Source organism: Palaemon carinicauda, chromosome 22 (genome assembly GCF_036898095.1).
Source record: "Palaemon carinicauda isolate YSFRI2023 chromosome 22, ASM3689809v2, whole genome shotgun sequence".
Classification (NCBI taxonomy): Eukaryota; Metazoa; Arthropoda; class Malacostraca; order Decapoda; family Palaemonidae; genus Palaemon; species Palaemon carinicauda.
Window position 1 is genome coordinate 27,327,361 of NC_090746.1, and position 22,007 is coordinate 27,349,367.

The following is a 22,007-nucleotide window of genomic DNA, read 5'->3' on the forward strand; positions in this document are numbered from 1 at the left end:
ATATGAATTTAGCTCGTTTACATCACCTTTTCCTTTGTATATTGGTTTGATCAACGCAGTTTTTTCACAGCTAGGAAAACAGGATTGTGATATACTTAGATTAATTATGTTCAGATAAATATTATATACAACTTGCTTGTTTGGAGCTTCACTTATTGAACTGTTTGGGAAAGGGTCGTTTCCACAATATGTATTCTTCATCTCTCTCATAACCTTTACCCTCCTTCGCTGGCATAACTGACTGTCCTTCCAAGTGATTTTGGGGGAAACCTCTATAAATTTTATCAATTTTTTCATTGAAGAATATAGCAAATTTCTCTGCACAAACATTATCAGGCAAGACATGTTTTTTCTTTAATCCCATCAAATCATCAAGGTTTTTGTGAAAGTCCCTCATATTATTAGTTTTTTTTTACTTTCGCCGTTGTAGAATTTTCTTTTTGTTTTTTTTCTAACAGGATGTTATAGTCATTTCTGGCCTAATTATATAGCTGTCTGGCTTGTGAGGATTTGGCTCTTTTTCATCTACCTTCCATCTTACGTCTATGTCTTTTTGCCTTTAATAGCTCACTATTATACCTTCTAACATTTTCGCGTACAACTATTTGTTTGCTCTTTATGGGACACATGGTATCATACATTTTTCCAAAATTTTCATTATATTTCTTCGTATAACACCCAACACATTCTCTATCTACCATATGTTCACACTGTATGTTCTCACAAGACATTTGCGCTACACTAGCTTCAATAAAATTATCAGCATCAACATTTTCCCGTTCCCCATATGTGATCCATTTTTTCAATACTCTGGTGGAATTTATATTAACATTAAAAGTGATAAGTTTATGTGTTTTTGAGATCTCAAAGTCTGGTTCCACTTCAAGGTTTCTTATGAGGTCAGAATCTTTCCCACATCATGACCAAGTCGAGTGTATGACCACCTACTGACGTTGATACCGAAACACTATTTATCAAATTAAACATCTCAAATACTTCCATGAGTTCTTTAGTCTTATAATCGTTTTCATCATCTACCCAACAATTAAAATCTCCACCAATTAATGTATTTTTAATATCGTCCACCACACTCATAAGAATACTAAATTCTTCAATGAATTTCCTCATATTACTCGCTGGTGGTCTATATAATGATATTATATTCAATACCTTACTGTTTCTTGTCAGTTTTAAATAGATATATTCAAACGTTTCAAATACTATTTCATTCATGATAGAAACCCTAGAGAAGGTTTTTGACACGAAGACACCCACTCCTCCTCCAGTTTTATCCTCTCTTGGTACGTGGTAGAAATCGTGAGTACACGGCGTCATCTCCTGAATCTTTGAGTTATCACTAATATTTCCCTGCAACCAAGTTTCCGTTAATAAGCATAAATCTAATTCCATTTCATTAATAAGATTTCTAATCTTTATGGTCTTATTCCCCACCGATTGAATATTTATCAGACCACACTTGACTAATGGGCTAGACTCCATGATCGGTTCTATTTTTTATCCTGGTAAGCTCCTCTTTGTATACTTTACAGTTTTCATCATATGTCTTATGATTCGTATCATTGCAATTCCCCATTGTGCAGTTATGACACTTTAACGTATTTACACTACAATCCGTGGTTCAGTGTTCTTGGCTACACTTGGCATATACCTGAGTCTTACTACAATTATCGGCAGTATGACCAAATTCCTGGCATTTATAACATTGAAATACATTGTAGGAATCATGAATTTTGCAGCATCCTCCAGGCGTGGTATATACTCTATCGTCCCTTCTACGGAAAACTTTCCTGATAGTTGGACTACACTTTATAATGACATGTGATTTACCGCTTTGTCTTGATTTAAACTTCCTGATCAATTTAAAGTCCTCTTCATTTTCACATACTGTATATCATTCAACCATTCATTCTTCTCCATTATACTGCCAATTATATCATCTTCATTTTCATCAATATTGCAGACCTTGATCTTCGGTTTAAGCTTATCTAACACTAAAATTTGTCAACTATGGATTAGATCTAATATTCTATCGTTTACAGGGGAGTACATTGGCTCCAAGAAGTGGACTAGGTCTCCTACTAAAATGGAAGAAGAAGAAGAAACAACCTGCAAAGTATTTGGAAGAATTAAGTTTAGGTATAAAACAAATAAGAAGAATGAACAAGACAGAAATAAAAACGGAAACCAGAAAGGGGGATACTGAAAAGTGGAAAGAAGAAATAGAAAGTAAAGTGAGCTTAGAAATATATAGAACGTGGAAGAAAGAAATTAAAGAAGAGTTAATTTATGACAATACATTTGCTTCAGTGATATTTTTTAGAGCAAGAACTAATGCGTTAAAACTAAATATTGTAAATAGACACAATGGAGGGAATATAAACTGTAATTTTTGTGAAAACGAGGAGGAAGATTTGATACATTTTTTGTTATTTTGCCAGGAATATAGAAAGGAAAGGAATGAAGTAATTGAGCTACAACAACCATACGACGAAGACCTAAAGAAAATAGTAGGATTATTTTTATTTAGTGAAACAAATATAGAAAATAAAAAAGAAGTTTTAAATCTAATGTGGAAGAAATGACAAAACAGTACAAGAAGATAAACGTTAGAGGCGCCGTTGTAAAGGCTATGCCTCACCCCAGAACCTGAACCTGCGACATCCTTGGCAAGTTGGCAGTCGATGGCAAAAGACAGTTTGTTATTAATGTGGTTCGTGTATCCCTAACACATAGTTAAAGGTTTTTGTGAATTGTGATTTCGGCTCGACGAATTTTTGCATAGGCACTTCATCAATGTATGTGTGTAAATTCCCGGGATGATATTAGAATGTTAGTGTTATGATGTGACAAAAGTGTTGCCAGTTGCCTAGGCATTGCATTTGCATCACCTGTTTATTTTGAGTTCACCTGGTGATGTGCCTGTGGAAATGTGCTGTATCATTGGTGGTGCCAAAATTTATTTAGAATGGTGACTTGAAGCGTTAGACGTGTACAGAAAGTTATGCTGTAAGGAAATTCTTTCAATGGTAAGTAACTGGTGTGTAGTTAGTTTTCTTAGATTTGTAGGCAAATATATGATTCTTCAATTTCTAGCCAAATACATGAACCATATATTTTTCCTACTTGCTATATTGTGTTTTATGCATTTCTGACCATGATCATTGGGGCAAACCACCCGTTCATAAATTTTGGGTATTATTTTACTGTATAACAGGGCAATGTAACCTAGGAAAAAAACTACTTGTTCTTATAGAAAAAAATGCGCTATCTTTGAAAGTGATATTCTTCCCATCGCAAATGAATAGTTTCAGAAATATATATCTATATCCTACAATAATGGGGGACCCCCAGTGGGAACTCGGGGTTTTGGGAGGAGAAAACATACTGGGGAAATGATATATAAACGTAAAACAAACCTTTTCTTCTGTATACATTACCTTCTTGGATGTATAATAAACCGATGAAAAAATACGCTAATTATCTATACTGTATCCTATACTAACGGTACATTTTTCATTTATTTGTTGACGTTCTACGGGTCGGTTGTAGTCGCTCTTGTTCGACCTTCTGCGCATAAACTCCTCCCACCTGCGCATAAACTCCGCCTCCCCCAATATGATTACTTCTTCTCTCATAACCCCTCCCCATTTTCCCCTACGTCGTTTTACCAGCCAAATTCAAGTATTCTACTTTACCCGGTTTATTCAAGTATTCTACTTTACCCGGTTTATTCAAGTATTTTACTTGATCCAGTACAACTACTGTATACCATTCCTTTTATGTAATACCCACGTATACATATTTCGTTTAACCAAAGAATTACACGTCTTATTATCCGATATCTTATAAAATCGCCTCATTTTATATTCCCATTAAATATTATTTATCATGCACTCCATTTTATCTTTCTATATTACTTTTATACATTTTGCTATTACCTGGTCACGCCCAGAGTTCACATAAATACTTGCTCTGGACAAGTTTCACATTCTGGTTCATTTATGTTTACTCTCTAGACTCTGTTGTTTTTCCGTTAACCAATCACTAACCCACGTGGGGCATAATATTACCCAACCCCCACCTTCAAACAAACCCTTTTCCGTGGAAACCTTTGTCCAAGTCAGGTCTTTGTTAGTTCAAGTGAGATCTTTTTGCATATTTTACGATGGAAGTTATAGAAACTTGTAACGACTTCAGTATTCCATACTTGAAAGCCTTTCGGTGAATTCCAATATTGATAATTTTCTTGAATCTCATAATGTAATAGCCCAACGTTTACAGAGTCCCAAGTGCAGTACTAAAACCAAGATATCTAAGACAAAGAAGAAACGGCGATGTGGATATACAGACGTTAAGACGTCACAGTCGCAACACCCCGATGACCCACAAGTTTCGTTGTCGCGGTCATAAAAGTAAGTCATTAATTTCTTTAATTTTAATGTGCTAGTTTTACTTGCGCAGCTCAACATTACCGCTTACCAGTACACACGAGTTTGATGTTTTATTTTCATGCGAGCGGAGCGAGCCGATGGCGGAACAAGAACAATTATATTTAGTGTTGCTAATGTTAGTGTAACATTGCTAAAGTTAGCGTGCACAGCTCTGCATTACCTCTTGCCAGTACATACGAGTTTGATGTTTTATTTTCATGCGAGCGGAGTGAGCCGATGGCGGAACAAGAACCATTATATTTAGTGTTGCTAATGTTAGCGTAACATTGCTAATGTTAGCGTGCGCAGCTAAACATTACCGCTTGCCAATACATACGTTCTTGGTGTTTTTGTTTTCTTGCGAGCTAAGTAAGCCCTTATTAGAACAAGACCCATTATATTTAAACATTTTAACAGAAAATATATTTGTTCCGTAACCGAAATACAAACCACGCTATTTACATAGGGTTTACTTTCGGCGTAGCTGAAATGACGAGCCATTAGATTTTAACGAGGGTTAAACTACCCCCGCGCTAGTTAGCACGGGGGTAGGGGAGGGGTAGCTAGCTACCCCTCCCCCCCACACCGGTGAGCTGCTTCACTTCACTTTTGGCTCGGACGATGTACAGACGTGTCTGTCGCGTCCTCGCATTTTTGACAGCCTTAATCTGTTTTTCTTTTTCTTTCAGTTGTGTGTTTGAAGTTGGCCTCTACCTTTTCTTCCCATTATGCAAAAGTGCCCTGGACTCCCCGACCGCCCCTATGGAACATTCATGTCGGCGGTCGATATAGACCCTCATACCCTTTGCCCGCAGTGTCGAGGTCAACGGTGTGAAAGTGATAATGTTTGTATTGAATGTAGGGAGTGGCCTACCTCCCAGTGGGAGAGGTTTGCCCGGCGGCGTAAGAAGAGTTCTAAGAGAGACCGTTCTCCTTCAGGGACTGCCTTGGGGAAGGAAGGCTCCAAGGACACTTCTTCTGTTGCCCGAAGCTCCCACTTGTTCGGTCTCTCGCGAGAGGCCGCCGAGCGGTAGCGTAGGTCCTTCTTTTGTTTCCCAATCTCCGGGTTTCGGGAGAGGGTGTTGCCTCCCATAGCGAGGCAGCGCCCCCTCCTCCTCCGGGGGAGGACATTATTGATTTTGTTGATTATGACCAAACTGTATCTAACAATGATTTGTTCCGTAACTGAAATACAAACCACGCTATTTACATGGGGTAATTACTTCGGCGTAGCTGAAATGACGAGCCATAAGAATTTTAACGAGGGTTTACTACCCCTCCGCTAGTTAGCGGGGGGTAGGGAGGGGTAGCTCACACACAGTGTGTGCTCCACTTTACTTTTGGCTTGGATGGCGAGCGGATGTCTCCGCTCCCATCCTCGCTTGACGGCCATTAATGTTTTGTCTTTTAACTTACTTTTTCTTATACTTAATATATTTAAACATTATTGATGTTTATATATACAGTGAACCCTCGCTACTTCGCGGTTCGACCATCGCGGATTCACCACTTCGCGGATTTTTTTCATAACCCATGTATATACATATATTGCGGATTTTCCGGAAATATCGAAAATACCGCGATGTGACCGATGGTGCGAGATTGGAGAAAGTAAGGAAAATTGAATCATGATCGATTTTCAATATAAATGAAACTTTGAGGAGCAACAAAGATATCATTTGTTAGAGAGATAAAGAGAGGTAAGGAATGGGAGGTAGTGAAAAGTAGCCCACAGAGAGAGAGAGAGAGAGAGAGAGAGAGAGAGAGAGAGAGAGAGAGAGAGAGAGAGGTAGAGACAGAGAGAGAGAGAGAGAGAGAGAGAGAGAGAGATAGAGAGGGGGTTTAAATGTAATAACCAAAAAAATATGATAGGTTATAACACATTGGTGCTTATGTAATATCAACTGTATACTGTAGACGGTTTGAATAAGTTAAGAAATGGTATAAATGATACTTTGTTAGTGTATTCGTACACACTCAAGAGCGGCAGCTAGATGACAGCTGATCTAATCACAGCCAAAAGTAAAACAAAAGGAAGTCAACAATACTCGATTTTTAAAACACACCCGAAATTTAAAAACAAAAGTACACGCTTTCTTAATGTGCAATTAACTATTTAAAGAGTGGCAGTTTTCTAGAATAAAATGATATTTCCCAAAAAATAGTGGTTTGCTGATGAAATCGGATGCCTATTTTTAGCTATGATTGAAATGGATGTAGACTCGGCCTAATTTTTTCGTTTCGTATTTAATTGACACTAAGAAAACTAATTTTAGTTTCTTCATCTAAATGTAAGTATTGTATAACACGAAGAGAGAGAGAGAGAGAGAGAGAGAGAGAGAGAGAGAGAGAGAGAGAGAGAGAGAGAGAGAGAGAGAGAGAGATGAATCAGCTGTTGTAAACAAATGGCGTGTTTTTGTTTCGTGAGAATTTCATCACCACGACTATAACAACAACATACTGTACTGAACTTTACAGTATTATACAGACTACTGTAATATGATAAAGTAAAATATTTGTAATCTATTTTATATGAAATGGGGCTTTTTTTTTGTTTGTTTAAAATTTACATTTACGTATGTAAAACAACTCTCTCTCTCTCTCTCTCTCTCTCTCTCTCTCTCTCTCTCTCTCTCTCTCTCTCTCTCTCGTAGATTGTTTTCCTGCTTTGCTACGTATGTATGATTTTATATAGATACGGTAAATAATATTTGTAATAACATATTTTATAAAAGCTTTTACTGTAATATCATTATTTATCACTTTCATCATGGCGTTAAATTCCTTAGTTTGTTAACTGAACGTACGTTATGACGCCGTCGTTTCAGGTGGTGTCATAAAGAAAAACATTTCATTTGGAAGTCCTAAGAAAAATTAAGTAAAACATTAGTAATAACCAAATCAACATACTGTACTGAATAATCAATATAATTGATGCAAAAACTAACCTATATACAGATGTGTGAATGCATTTGTTTCTTCATTATAATCAGAGATAAACGTAAACAAAACATTGGTTGCCATTTTTTATCGTGCTTTTTAGGTGTTTAGGAAACGCATGATATAAAATCGCCTTTAATATTTGTGCCTGTTTTAGTTTAGGGTGCTGTAGTACATGCAATAAGTGTTCTGTACATTAAAGGGTGGTTTGTTAACAGTACTACGTACAAGGGAAGGTTTTAAAAGTCTGAATATACATGTTAAATAAATAGGTAAATATGATGTCACTACTTCGCGGAATTTCACCTATCGCGGCCGCGTCTGGAACCTATCTACCGCGATAAACGAGGGTTCACTGTATTCTTGTGTATAGAATATAGTAAGTTTTCCTTTTCAGTGTTTGTGCGGTGTGTGTAGTGTACGTCTACAAGAGTGTAACGACGGCTTAGTGCTAGGCCACCACGATTCACTTCTTGGTCACGGCCGTCCACTCCTAGGCCAACATGGTTGCCTTCATGGAGAGCGGCCCCTCTCTCGAGGTCGTTCACCTCTTACTCCGTACTACGACTTCTACAATAGCTTCTCAGTCCGAGTTGCTATTTTGTTTTATTGTCTCACTTATTTTTATGAAATCTAATGGTATTTTTAACTTTTCAGCTCTGGGAACACTTCCCTTCGGGGTTCTGTGATTCTTGGGAAATTCAAAGTCAGTTACATAATTATAGTTGTTATAATTCTGTTTTTGTTAAGTTTTCCGCCCTCCCACCTCGCCCGTGCATGTCTGTGGGGGAGGAGGGCACATACCTAACTTCGTTCTTATGTTTTACTTTCCCTCAGGGTTACTCTAAGGAGTTTCACCCGGGGGAATTCCTGTTAAATAATTATTCTTTATTTTATTTCCCAGTTTACGATGCTGTTTCTTCGTGGAATGTAGTGGGCCTTCGAAGCAGAGCTGTCCTGTTTATGCCTGGGGAGTCTGCTGTCGCTGCCGTCTCTCTAGGACATCGTCTTGGGCGTTATCCCTTCTCTTAGAAGTTCTCCCGTGACAACTGTCAGCTCTTCAGTGCATCCTAGAACGATAAGGAGGTTCGCCTCCAAGGGTAGTTAGTTAACTTCCCTTCTTGCGGTTTTTTCCTGGTCCTTAGGCGGTTATGCTCTTGGGGATGAGCGACCGCCCTTGTAACTATGCTCAAGGGGCTGAGCGGTTGCAAGGCCGGACCTTGGTACTTCAGCGACTATGCTCTTGGGGCTGAGCGGTCGCTTCTGTTGCTATGCTCAAGGGGCTGAGCAGCTGCAGGATCAATCTTGTGACCTCTCTCGTTCGCGAGGGAGGCCGCACTAAGGGCTCCTCTTCGGATGATTGCTCCTTATGGTCTCTTCTACGAAGTGTCTCCTCCTGTTCGCGTGAGAGGACACTCATAGAGACTCCTCTCCGGAGGATTGTTCCTGTTTACATCAGCTGATCCTACGGCCCTTGGGGGCACCATCACCAGTCTATTCTACGAAGTGTCCACCTCTGTCGTTCGCGAGAGAGGCCACTCATAGAGACTCCTCTTCGGAGGTTTGTTCCTGTTGAAACAGCTTGCTGTTCAGTCACTAACACTTCGGTGTTTAGTGACAGGGAAACTTCGGTTTCTCGTTACACTGACCCTTCGGGGTCCCGTAACTTTAGTTACGCAGATCCCTCAGGCTCTCGTAACTTTAGTCACTACTACACTTCGGTGATTAGTGACAGGGAAACTTCGGTTTCTCGTTGCGCTGACCCTTCGGGGTCTCACAACTCAACCCTTTGGGGCCTTGCTACACAGGCTACGTTAGACCTTTGGTCTCTCGTGCCCTCAGTGGACCTGCTGACCTGCCGTATTCGTTCCTGGCTGCTGATGCGCTTTTGGCGCCCACGCTCCCCGTTATCCAACGAGCTCCTATCCCTCCGGGGCAGAAGAGGCTTTCTCACATCGTGAGTAAGTCCCTTAAGCGCCAGGTATTCCCTGCGCGCCAACGTTCTCTTGCGCGCTAGCGCTCGACTTCTGTTCCTGCTGTTCCTGAGACTGCCTTCCAGAGACATCCTGTTCCAGAGCCTTCTACCAACGTTCTCTGCGGATTAGCGCACATCGTTGGAGTTCCTGAGATAGCGCATAGGCGCTCACCAGCGGTTCAGCCTGCGGTGTCTCCAAGTCTCTTCTACGAAGGACACCTCTCCCGTTCGCGGGAGAGGTCCCTCACAGAGACCACTCCTCGGAGTGTTAAGCAGTACTTCCAGTTGATTGTCGGCTTTCTGAAGCAGACCTGCCTTGGTCCTCTTCAGGGGATGCCCTCCTTTTTAGGGACACATCCCAGTTCCTGATCTACGAGTTAGCTGATCCTTCAACCTAGCGCACGCGCGCGCGCTTTTGCGCCGACGATCTTCTGTTGCACACTAGACGCGCAAGGGCCGACGATCTTCACTCGCACGTAAGCGCCGAAGATCGTCCGCGCGCGGGATGGTTTCCCGTGCACGATCTTCGAGGTCGGAAACCACGCGCGATCGTCGAAGATCGTTGGCCGACGATCTTCTGATGCGCGCTAGGCGCGCAAGCGCAGACGATCTTCGTACGTTCGTAAACGCCGAAGATTGTCCGCGTTTATTTCTTCCGCGAGGAGAGCTCTAGGGGTCAGAACAAGCACTCTGGCAGGTCCTGACCCTCAGGAGGAACCTCAAGGGGATCCCAGACCCAGAGATTCCTCCTCGTGAAGGGAAGGATACGGTCCTGGACCGAATCTACGCCACCCAGAAACTCCCTAGGGCCGGTGCAGCTTTGCCTTGGTCTCAGGGAATGAAGAGCGCCAGAGACAAGGCTGAGGGCCAGCTCTCTGAGCTTGCCTCCTTCAATAGATCCAGTGCCGGTAACGAGCCCCTCCCTCCTCCCTGGGTAGGGATCGGTAAAGGGACAGGCCCTCCGGGCAGAAGTCCAGACCATGTTGAAGAGGCGCTCCCTCCAAGAGGTTGTGAACGGGCCCCCAGGCTTCTACAGTCGACTCCTTCTGGTGAGAAGGCGTCTGGAGGCTGGAGACCGGTCATTGACCTCTCGACACTGAATGGGTTTGTCAAACAGTCTCCGTTCAGTATATAGACAGCAGACACGGTCAGGCTTGCAGTGAGACCACAAGACTTCATGTGTACACTGGACCTGAAGGACACGTACTGTACTTCCAATCCCGGTCCACCCGTCTTCAAGGAAGAAGTACTTTGGATTTTGCCTGGAAGACAAGATATACCAGTTCAAGGTGCTGTGCTTCGGTCTCTCCACAGCACCTCAAGTGTTCACCGGGGTGTCCACTCTGATTTCATCATGGGCTCACAGGATCGGCATCCGTCTCCTCCGTTTCCTGGACGACTGGCTGATCCTAGCAGACTCAAAGGCAACCTTTCCTCGCCATCGGGACAAGTTTCTCGGACTTTGCCAAGATCTAAGGATCATGGTAGTCCTCGAGAAGTCCTCTCCGCAGCCCTCTCAGAGTCTGGTATACCTAGGCATGGTCATAGACACCAATCTCCACAAAGCCTTCCCTTCAGACGACAGGATAGCAAGGCTGAGGAAGGTCGCGAGACCTTTCCTCACACGAGAAGAACTTCCAACCCAAACGTAGTTACGTCTCCTTGACCATTTCTCCTCCCTGGCCCGTCTGGTTCCAAACAGTCGCTTCAGGATGAGTTCTCTCCAGTGGCGACTCAGATCGCAGTGGAGTCAAGGACACCACTCCCCGGACACCTTGATCCCTATGGGACAGCCGGAACAGACGGACCTCCAATGGTGGGTAGCAGACGAGAATCTACGAAGGTAGTGGATTTTCTCGTCCTCCCCCCAGACTTGATGCTGTTTTCGGACGCATCAAAGAAAGGGGGGGGGGGGGGGCACGTTCTGAACCACAGGACTTCAGACCGGTGGTCAGAACCAGGGAAGTACCTTCTCATAGACCTGCTAGAGATGAAGACCGTGTTCCTGGCACTTCAGTAGCTCCACCAAGCCTGGCGGACTACTCTGTGGTTGTGAGGAGCGAAAACACCTCAGTTGTGGCTTATTTGCTCAGACAGGGAGGTACTTTTTCAGAACAGCCATCCCATCTTGCAGTAGAGATACTGAGATGGCCCGAGTTCCACTCGGTCACCCTAGCAGCTCGCTTCATTCCGGGCAAAGGAATGTGCTATGCGACAGTCTGAGCAGTGCAACACATATACTGCATACTAAGTGGTCTTTGGATCCTCAAGTAGCCAACAAAGTCCTGACTTTGAGGGGTTCCCCAACTGTGGACCTGTTTGCTACAGCGCTGAACTACAAGCTCCCGCTGTGCTGCTCCCCGGTCCCGGATCCCAAGGCCCTCTGGTAAGATGCCTTCCAACGACGGTGGGACAACATCAATGTGTACGCCTTTCCCCGTTCTGGCTGATGAGGAGAGTACTCTACAAGACCAGAGTATCGGTCAGTCTCTCAATGACCTCCATAGCTCCGCTAGGGCATCTTGCAGAATGGTTCCCCAGACCTTCTGCAACTCCTTACGGAGCCTCCGAGGGAACTCCCTCCACGTCACGAGTTACTCACACAACCACAAACCAACATCCTCCAAAAAGCCGTAGCTTCGCTTCGACTTCACGCCGGAAGACTATTCAGCATCTCCTCAAAGAGAGAGGATTTTCGCAACAAGTTGCAAACAGGATGTCTGGACACCTGCGCAAGTCTTCCGCAGTAGTCTACCAGGCGAAGTGGCGAGTTGTCTGTGGTTGGTGTTGTGGAAAGGGTATTTCTCCACTCGATGCCACTTCCAGCAATAGCGGAGCTCCTCGTGTATTTGCGGGATGAAATGTGCCTTTCAGTCTCGGCAGTGAAAGGCTATCTCTCAGCCTTAAGTCTTGCCTTCAGGCTCAAAGGATAGACATTTCTTCCTCGCTGGAATTCTCTCTCCTCATACGGAGCCATGATCTCTCCTGCCCTCAGTCGGAAGTGAGACCTCCTCCTTGGAACGTGGTTCGAGTCCTCAAGTCTCTAAAGAGACCTCCCTACGAACCACTACGTAAAGTTCCAGATCACCACCTTACCGGGTAGACAGTGTTCCTGCTAGCCTTAGCCTCGGCCAAGCGAGTCACATGGTCTCTCATACAACATCGCCCATTCAAGGGGATAGGGGAAGGTAACTTTCAGGTTCTCCCCTGAGTTTTGTTGCCAAGACTCAGAACCCGGGAGTGCCGGACCCGCGGTTCGACTCTTTCCAGGTTTCGAGTCTCCGTCCTTTAACAGATGACCCAGACCATCTCCTACTTTGCCTGTAAAGGAGTCTGAGGTTGTGTCTTTAGAGAACAGCTGCAATTCGTCCCCAGGTTCAAGCCTGGTTCGTAGGCACTGGGAACAAAGAGAAGGGTCACCAGGTATACCATCTCAGCTTGGATTCGCAAGGTAATACACCTGGCCTTAAATCCTGACCCTTCTCCGTCACATCGCCCTAGAGCGCAGGATTTCAGGGGCGCAGCTACGTCCCTGCCCTTCATGAAGTATCATTCAGTGACGCAGGTCCTGCAAGCTGTGGTGTTGAAACGTCAGACCACCTTCACAGCCCACTACCTGCAAGACGTGACCCACAGGAGGCTCGTTACGTTTTCTATCGGCCCTGTGGTGGCTGCACAACAGCTGGTCTAAACCTCAGGCTCCTTAATGGACAAGTAGCAGAAGGTTGAGGGCATTGTTACCTGGTGTTAGTCTGCATGAATGAAAAGATCTGTCTGGCCCTTATTCTTTTCTTTATCCTCTCCTCCCTTGGAGAAAGCAGCATCCTGGGATCTCTGCACAGCTGACCTCAAACCACTGCAGGTAGACCATGCTTCCTTGTGTTCCTAGTATTAAGTGTAATACTGGCATGTCCCCATACCCTGACGAGGTGGTATTGGGAGAGTCCTAGCCTAGATTTCCATCTGAGGAACTCCAGGTCAACTTCCTAGGACGAGTCACTTTTCACCTTCGCACACACCTTATGTAGGCCGCGGCAGTTTCTCAACTGCTAGCGAGGAGCAGGGATTCCCTATTGTCCGAGTACTTAAACGCTCGAATATGGAATCCCCGGGCAAGCCAAAGCCAGTATGGCAGGGACTTACCACTCTTCCTAAGGGTTAAGTCACCCCATGTAAATAGCGTGGTTTATATTTCAGTTACGGAACAAATGACAAATTCGTAGATAATTTGTATTTTTCCTAACTATACAAACCTTAGCTATTTACACATATTTGCCCGCCAGTCCTGTCCCCCAAGATAAGTCCTACCTCTAAGTAAAGTGGAGTGCGCACTGTGTGTGTGAGGGGGGAGGGGTAGCAAGCTACCCCTCCCTACCCCCCGCTAACTAGCGGAGGGGTAGTAAACCCTCGTTAAAATTCTTATGGCTCGTCATTTCAGCTACACCGAAGTAATTACCCCATGTAAATAGCTAAGGTTTGTATAGTTAGGAAAAATACAAATTATCTACGAATTTGTCATCTTTTCTAGCTTTGGGCTTCCTTGGGGCTTAAGGGCTCGCCCTCCAAGGAAGCCCTGTTTGATCTGATCCAGTTGGTGGCAGCTGTCCAACAGTCGCCGGTAATACCAGAGGTAGACCCTCTGGCTATTGTCGACGTTGTTGTGGTAGAGGCGTCCGACGGGTCGGGTCAAACCCCGGCTGTTACTGTTGCCGATGTTGCTGAAGGCTCAGGTTCCCCCTCCGAACATCCTTCAAGGGGGAAGCTGGGTCCAACGGTCTCTCCTGCGGGTGTTCCTCCCCCTCGGGGGAGTGCACTAACAGAGACTCCTCTTCGGAGGACTGACGACGGTGATACCTTGCCTCGAGGTCGTCTTCGCCGTAAGGCTCGCCCTCCTCTTCGCCGCTGAGGCCTGCCTTCTCCTTACAAGGGAGTTAAGAGGCGCCTTCTCTTCGGGTCTTCATCTTCGTCGCCCTCTTAATGAGAGAAGGCCTTGATGAAGTCATTGAGCTTCAGCAAGGCATTTTATTCCCGTGTTGAAACTTGGTGACAGGCAAGAGGGCTCTCGAACTTGGGGAAATTGCTCCCCCAGTTTGAATCTAAATTTCTCTCTTAATTATCTTTTTCTTCCTCTTTATATTGCTTCAACCTTCTCCTAATATTATAAACTTTCCTTCATGTTGCTGTCCCAACCCTATGAGTAAAATTTCCCATATGTATGTGTATATATTTACATATATATGTATGTTTTCAATATTAATCTTACCCGATGATCATGTAGCTGTCAACTCCGTTGCCCGACAGAAATCTACGGACGGGATACGCCAGCGATCGCTATACAAGAGGGGGGTGTACTCACCAGCGCCATCTGTGGTCAGGTACTCCAGTACTTCTTGTCAACACCACCTCAATTTTTCCTCTGTCGTGCCGCCGGCAAGACCTACATGGATACGCTGTTGATTTTGGAATCTTTGTTCACGGTTTTGGTGAAGTATTTGCTCTAAAATTTAGCCTTCGCTGTACAGGAAGTTTTTCCCTTAGCTTAGATAGCTTTTGGAATTAAATTGATTTATTGGTTAACGATCTTTGCTTTACTTTGGAATTCCCCCTTGACTGTTCTCTAAATTCAAGATGTCCGACCACTCTCAAGCTCCTAAAATTAGGCGATGTAGTGTTAGGACTTGTAATAGGCGTCTTCCGAAGGCCTCTGTTGATCCTCACACCGTTTGTTCCGACTGTAGTGGAAAATCCTGTCAGTTGGAAGATCGATGTGGGGAATGTGCTGGGCTTTCGGAATTCGAATTTAATGAATTCCTCAAATATACAACTAGGTTAGAGAGGGAGAGAGTTAGGAGGAGTTCTTCTCGCTCTTTGGTTTATTCCTCCCCCCATGACCCTCAACCTTTTCCTTCCCCTGTGGTGGTGACCCCCGAACCTGCTACGAGTGCTCAGCCTGATATGACGGATATGTTGCGTGCCATTCAGGCTCTTGGTGATAAGGTGGAGTCTTTAGTTAGTGACCACAATCTTCTCTTGGCAGATGTCAAGGAACTTAAAGTGAAGAGTGCAGTGGGAAGTGTTAGTGCCAGTGCTGTGCCTAGTGTCAGTGTCAGTGTTGCGCATGAGGATACTTCTGTGCGTGCCAGTCGTCCTCCCAGTCCGGGACCTCTTGCAAGCTCCCAAGCCCAGGGGAGAAGCAACGTCGAAGGGCAAAAGGGTTCGGCAGGCCTTGATCGGCGCACAGTTGTATCCTCAGTGGTTGCGGGCGTATCTGATAGAGATCGTCACTTCCACTCCCAGACGATTGAGCCCTTAAATTCCTCGTCTGCGGAAGAGGTTTCCAGGAGGAAACGGTGGACCCAGGTCTCACGACCTCTCAAACGTAAGGTCCCGTCCGAGCTAGTCCAACGGCCCAGGTGTAGCCACTGGGCCAGTTCGGACTCGCCGCAGTCATCTGATGACTGCACACCTCCTAAGAGAGGTAAAGCGGTGCCTCAACAGGCCTCTGCTCCAACTTCTGTGGACCCCAAGTGGTCTATGCTGCAGACTATGCAGTCTCAGCTTGCGGCTTTGATGCAGGAGTATCAGGCAGAGAAGGTTAACACACCTCCTCCTGCGAGCGCTCCTCCACCTCTGCGCAGTCCTCCCTGCCAGACGTATGTTCTTGATGCTCCTCCTGCTTCCATGCGTGAGCTGCCGCATTGGGAGTTGCCAGGTTCCAGCACTATGCAGCAACCTCCTCAACCCTTGAGGCAGGAGCCTCATGCTATGCGGCAACCTCCTCTACCCATGAGGCAGGAGCCTCATGCTATGCGGCAACCTCCTCTACCCATGAGGCAGCAGCCTCATGCTATGCGGCAACCTCCTACACCCTTGAGGCAGGAGCCTCACTCTGCGCAGCAACCTCCTCAACCCTTGAGGCAGGCGCAACCCTTGAGGCAGGAGCCTCATGCTATGAGGCAGCCTCCTCAACGCATGCAGCAGCCGCATTCTTCGCAGCATGAACCTCATCCCATACAGCATGAGCCGCATACCATGCAGCATGAGCCTCATGCCTTCCAGCATTCGCTTCTGTCCACGCTTGCTCCTCAGACCACCGCAGAACCTCCCTCACTCCAGCCTCCTGACTTTGTCATTGCCAGCCCTCAGTCTCTTCAGCAGAGGCATGATGATGGATCCGTTAGTGCGCATGCACCCGTTCTGCAGGATTCAGCCATTCAGCCTGCCGCTCTACCTTTACCTCTCGCTACTCAACTCTCAGGCGATGAGGTTTCTGAGGATGAAGCTCCTCACCTGGATGATCCTACATCTGATGTGGAGGGACACAAGTCGTCGCCGCCTTCCTTAGACTTTCGCAAGGTCCTGGCTCTGTTCAGAGAGTTATACCCTGAACACTTTGTATCTGCAACCCCTCGTTCTCCTCCATCCGAGTTTTCTCTAGGCATGCAGCCTACTACGTCTGCCTACACCAAGCTTGTCCTCGCCAGATCATCAAAGAGAGCTTTGAGGGTTTTAGGGGATTGGTTGCAGTCCAAGCAGCAACTGGGAAGGACCTCTTTTGTGTTTCCTCCTCCTAAGCTGGCTTCTAAGTCGGGCGTCTGGTATGCCACGGGAGAGGAACCTGGCTTGGGGGTTCCTGCCTCTGCCCAGGCCGACTTCTCAAGTTTGGTTGACTCTCCCCGCAGGTCGGCTATGAGACGCTCGAAGGTCTGCTGGACTTTTTCTGATCTGGACCACTTGATGAAGGGAGTCTTTCGCGCCTTCGAAATTTTTAACTTCCTCGATTGGTGCCTGGGGGCCTTAAGCAGGAAGACTGCCCCTTCTGACAAAGACTCGGCCATGCTGATCATGTCCAGTATGGACAAAGCAATTCGCGATGGTTCTGGCGAACTTGCGTCTATTTTTGTCTCAGGAGTCCTCAAGAAAAGGGAACATCTATGCTCCTACCTATCGACTGGTATCACCCCTTGCCAGAGGTCACAGTTGCTGTTTGCTCCTCTCTCCAAGTTCCTGTTTCCGGAGGAGTTAATCAAGGAGATGGCTGCGGCTCTTATCCAGAAAGATACGCATGACCTCATGGCCTCTTCAGCACGTAAGGCTAAAACCTTACCTTCCGTGCCGAGATCTTACCGCACCCCTGTGGCTGATACACCTGCTACCAGATTCATTCCGCCCTTTCGTGGCAGAGCCCCCAGTAGAGGAAGTACCCGTGCAGACAGTCACCGGGGCAAGTCCAAGAAAGGTGCCAAGTCCACGAAAAGCAAGCTTTGACTTCCTTCCTCTCCAGACAGCTGTAGGAGCCAGACTCAAGACCTTCTGGCAAGCCTGGGAGAGCAGAGGTGCAGACGCTCAGTCTGTCAAGTGGCTAAGGGAGGGTTACAGAATTCCGTTCTGCCGCAATCCCCCTCTGACCACATCTCCCATCAACCTCTCTCCCAACTACAAGGAGAAGGACAAGAGGCTAGCGTTACATCAAGAGGTGTCGCTCCTGCTACAGAAGGAGGCAGTGGTGATAGTCCGGGACCATCAATCCCCGGGCTTTTACAACCGTCTCTTCCTGGTGGCCAAGAAGACAGGAGGTTGGAGACCGGTGCTGGACGTCAGTGCGCTCAATGCTTATGTCACCAAGCAGACGTTCACAATGGAGACGACGAAGTCGGTCCTAGCAGCGGTCAGGCAGGAGGACTGGATGGTCTCGTTAGATCTGAAAGACGCCTACTTTCACGTTCCCATCCATCCAGACTCCCAACCTTTTCTGAGATTCGTCTTTGGAGAGGTTGTGTACCAGTTCCAAGCCCTGTGCTTTGGCCTGAGCACGGCACCTCTTGTGTTTACGCAACTGATGAGGAATATTGCGAAATTCCTTCACTTGGCAGACATCAGAGCCTCCCTTTATTTAGACGACTGGCTTTTAAGAGCTCCCACAAGTCGTCGCTGTCTGGAGAGTCTCAGATGGACTTTGGATTTGACCAAGGAACTGGGCCTCTTGGTCAATTTAGAGAAGTCCCAGCTCGTTCCTTCCCAAACCATCGTTTACCTGGGGATGGAGATTCAGAGTCGAGCTTTTCGGGCTTTTCCGTCGGCCCCAAGAATCAACCAAGCCCTGGAGTGCATCCTGAGCATGCTGAGGAGGAACCGATGCTCGGTGAGGCAGTGGATGAGTCTAACAGGGACTCTTTCATCGCTAGCCCTGTTCATCGAGTTAGGGAGACTCCACCTCCGCCCCCTTCAGTACCATCTGGCAGCTCACTGGAACAAGGATATGACGCTCGAGACGGTCTCTATTCCTGTTTCCAAAGAGATGAGGGCTACTCTAACGTGGTGGAAGAACAGCATTCTTCTCAAGAAAGGTCTCTCGTTAGCTGTTCAGACCCCCGACCATCATCTCTACTCGGACGCATCAGACTCGGGCTGGGGCGCGACATTGGACGGACAGGAATGCTCGGGGACATGGAACCAGGAATAGGAAACGCTTCATATCAATTGCAAGGAGTTGTTGGCAGTTCATCTGGCCTTAATGAACTTCAAGTCCCTCCAGCTAAACAAGGTGGTGGAGGTGAACTCCGACAACACCACAGCCTTGGCATACATCTCCAAGCAGGGAGGGACTCATTCGAGGAAGCTGTTCGAGATCGCAAGGGACCTCCTCATTTGGTCAAAAAGTCGAAAGCTCACGCTGGTAACGAGGTTCATTCAGGGCGATATGAATGTTACGGCAGATCGCCTCAGCCGGAAGGGTCAAGTCATCCCCACAGAGTGGACCCTTCACAAGAACGTGTGCAACAGACTTTGGGCCCTGTGGGGTCAGCCAACTATAGATCTGTTCGCTACCTCGATGACCAAGAGGCTCCCATTGTACTGTTCCCCGATTCCAGACCCGGCAGCAGTTCACGTGGATGCCTTTCTGCTGGACTGGTCCCACCTCGACCTGTATGCATTCCCGCCGTTCAAGATCATCAACAGGGTTCTTCAGAAGTTCGTCTCTCACAAAGGGACACGGCTGACGTTGGTTGCTCCCCTTTGGCCTGCAAGAGAATGGTTCACAGAGGTACTGCAATGGCTGGTCGACGTTCCCAGGACTCTCCCTTTAAGAGTGGACCTTCTGCGTCAACCTCACGTAAAGAAGGTACACCCAAGCCTCCACGCTCTTCGTCTGACTGCCTTCAGACTATCGAAAGACTCTCAAGAGCTAGAGGCTTTTCGAAGGAGGCAGCCAGAGCGATTGCCAGAGCAAGGAGGATATCCACTCGCAGAGTCTATCAATCTAAGTGGGAAGTCTTCCGAAGCTGGTGCAGAGCCAATGCAGTTTCCTCTACCAGTACCACTGTAACCCAAGTTGCTGACTTCCTGTTGCATCTTAGGAATGTTAGATCTCTATCAGCTCCTACGATCAAGGGGTACAGAAGTATGTTGGCAGCGGTTTTCCGCCACAGAGGCTTGGATCTTTCCACCAACAAAGATCTGCAGGACATCCTTAGGTCTTTTGAGACCTCTAAAGAACGTCGGTTGTCCACTCCAGGCTGGAATCTAGACGTAGTCCTAAGGTTCCTTATGTCATCAAGATTTGAACCTCTCCAGTCAGCCTCTTTCAAGGACCTCACTCTAAAAACTCTTTTCCTCGTTTGCCTTGCGACAGCCAAAAGAGTAAGTGAGATTCACGCCTTCAGCAGGAACATAGGTTTCACATCTGAAACGGCTACATGTTCCTTACAGCTCGGTTTTTTGGCTAAAAACGAGCTTCCTTCACGTCCTTGGCCTAAATCGTTCGAAATACCTAGCCTTTCCAACATGGTGGGTAACGAACGGGAGAGAGTACTTTGCCCTGTCAGAGCTCTTAAGTACTATCTTAAAAGGTCAAAACCCTTGCGAGGACAATCGGAGGCCTTATGGTGTGCTATTAAGAAACCTTCACTGCCTATGTCTAAGAACGCAGTTTCTTACTACATATGGCTTCTGATTAGAGAAGCTCATTCTCATATGAAGGAAGAAGACCTTGCTTTGCTGAAGGTAAGGACACATGAAGTGAGAGCTGTGGCTACTTCAGTGGCCTTCAAACAGAACCGTTCTCTGCAGAGTGTTATGGATGCAACCTATTGGAGGAGCAAGTCAGTGTTTGCATCATTCTATCTCAAAGATGTCCAGTCTCTTTACGAGAACTGCTACACCCTGGGACCATTCGTAGCAGCGAGTGCAGTAGTAGGTGAGGGCTCAGCCACTACATTCCCATAATCCCATAACCTTTTTAACCTTTCTCTTGAATGCTTTTATTGTTGTTTTGGGTTGTACGGTAGGCTAAGAAGCCTTCCGCATCCTAGTTGATTTGGCGGGTGGTCAATTCTTTCTTGAGAAGCGCCTAGGTTAGAGGTTGTGATGAGGTCCTTTAGTATGGGTTGCAGCCCTTTATACTTCAGCACCTAAGAGTCGTTCAGCCTCCTAAGAGGACCGCTGCGCTCAGTAAGGAAGACGTACTTATTAAAGGCAGAGTAATGGTTCAAGTCGACTTCCTTACCAGGTACTTATCGTTTTATTTGTTATTTTGAATAACTAATAAAAATGAAATACGGGATACTTAGCTTCTTGATTAACATGTATACTGGTTTTCACCCACCTCCCTGGGTGTGAATCAGCTACATGATCATCGGGTAAGATTAATATTGAAAAATGTTATTTTCATTAGTAAAATAAATTTTTGAATATACTTACCCGATGATCATGATTTAATTGACCCACCCTTCCTCCCCATAGAGAACCAGTGGACCGAGGAAAAAATTGAGGTGGTGTTGACAAGAAGTACTGGAGTACCTGACCACAGATGGCGCTGGTGAGTACACCCCCCTCTTGTATAGCGATCGCTGGCGTATCCCGTCCGTAGATTTCTGTCGGGCAACGGAGTTGACAGCTACATGATCATCGGGTAAGTATATTCAAAAATTTATTTTACTAATGAAAATAACATTTTATTATTATTTTTTTCTTCTCTCTCTTTATGGCATGGATGTTTCTACATCTGTTATTGCCACTTGAGCGGACGTTTCTACATCCGGTATTGCTGCCTGCTTTGATGAATGGGAAAGGTGTCACAGTTGGGAGGTGTTTGTGCTCAAAGCTATATGTGAGAGTATTGGATGATCTCAGCCATCCCGAAGATGGTTTGGACCTTTTTGGCGGAACTATTCTCTAGTGTTGGGTCTTTGGAATCCAGGGGGATCCAATGCTTGGTGTAGGACTCTCGGCTTTTGGCCGGAAGCCCGTCATTACAGATATGGGGAGGATGATTCCATAGTTTCTTGGCCTCAGTCCTAACAGGCGGGTTCAGCTTACACCTGTGCCTCTATATCTGTTTTGATGCTATCCTTCGGGTAGGGTATGGAGTGGACCATCTGGGAAGTATACTCTCACTGTGCCGGTAGTGGAGAGTGCAAATTTCCTTCCCAACATGTGATGCCTTAATGTTCTCAAGCAGGTAAATCAAACTATTCAAAAAATCACTTTTCTTTTTTCAGATGGATTCTTGTGAGAATGACCCCACCTCTCCTGGATATGCTGACTCGCCCCCAGCACTGTTGACGACCTCTGGTAATTCATTTAAAGAAAACTCCGTTAACGACGTAGGAACTAAAAAGGACTATTCTTTAAGCACTCGG

General features: G+C 46.0%; 1 protein-coding gene across 1 annotated transcript in view; it reads left to right on the forward strand.

Moving 5' to 3' along the window:
- The first annotated feature begins 2,693 nt into the window (after positions 1 to 2,693).
- Positions 2,694 to 22,007, forward strand: part of LOC137616035 (U-scoloptoxin(01)-Er1a-like) — a 177,151-nt gene continuing 157,837 nt past the window's right edge. Inside the window, exons 1-2 of the mRNA XM_068345713.1 lie at positions 2,694 to 3,047; positions 4,303 to 4,433. Of these exons, the coding sequence (XP_068201814.1) occupies positions 4,400 to 4,433 (34 nt within the window). The 5' untranslated portion in view covers positions 2,694 to 3,047; positions 4,303 to 4,399. The remainder of the gene's footprint in view (positions 3,048 to 4,302; positions 4,434 to 22,007) is intronic.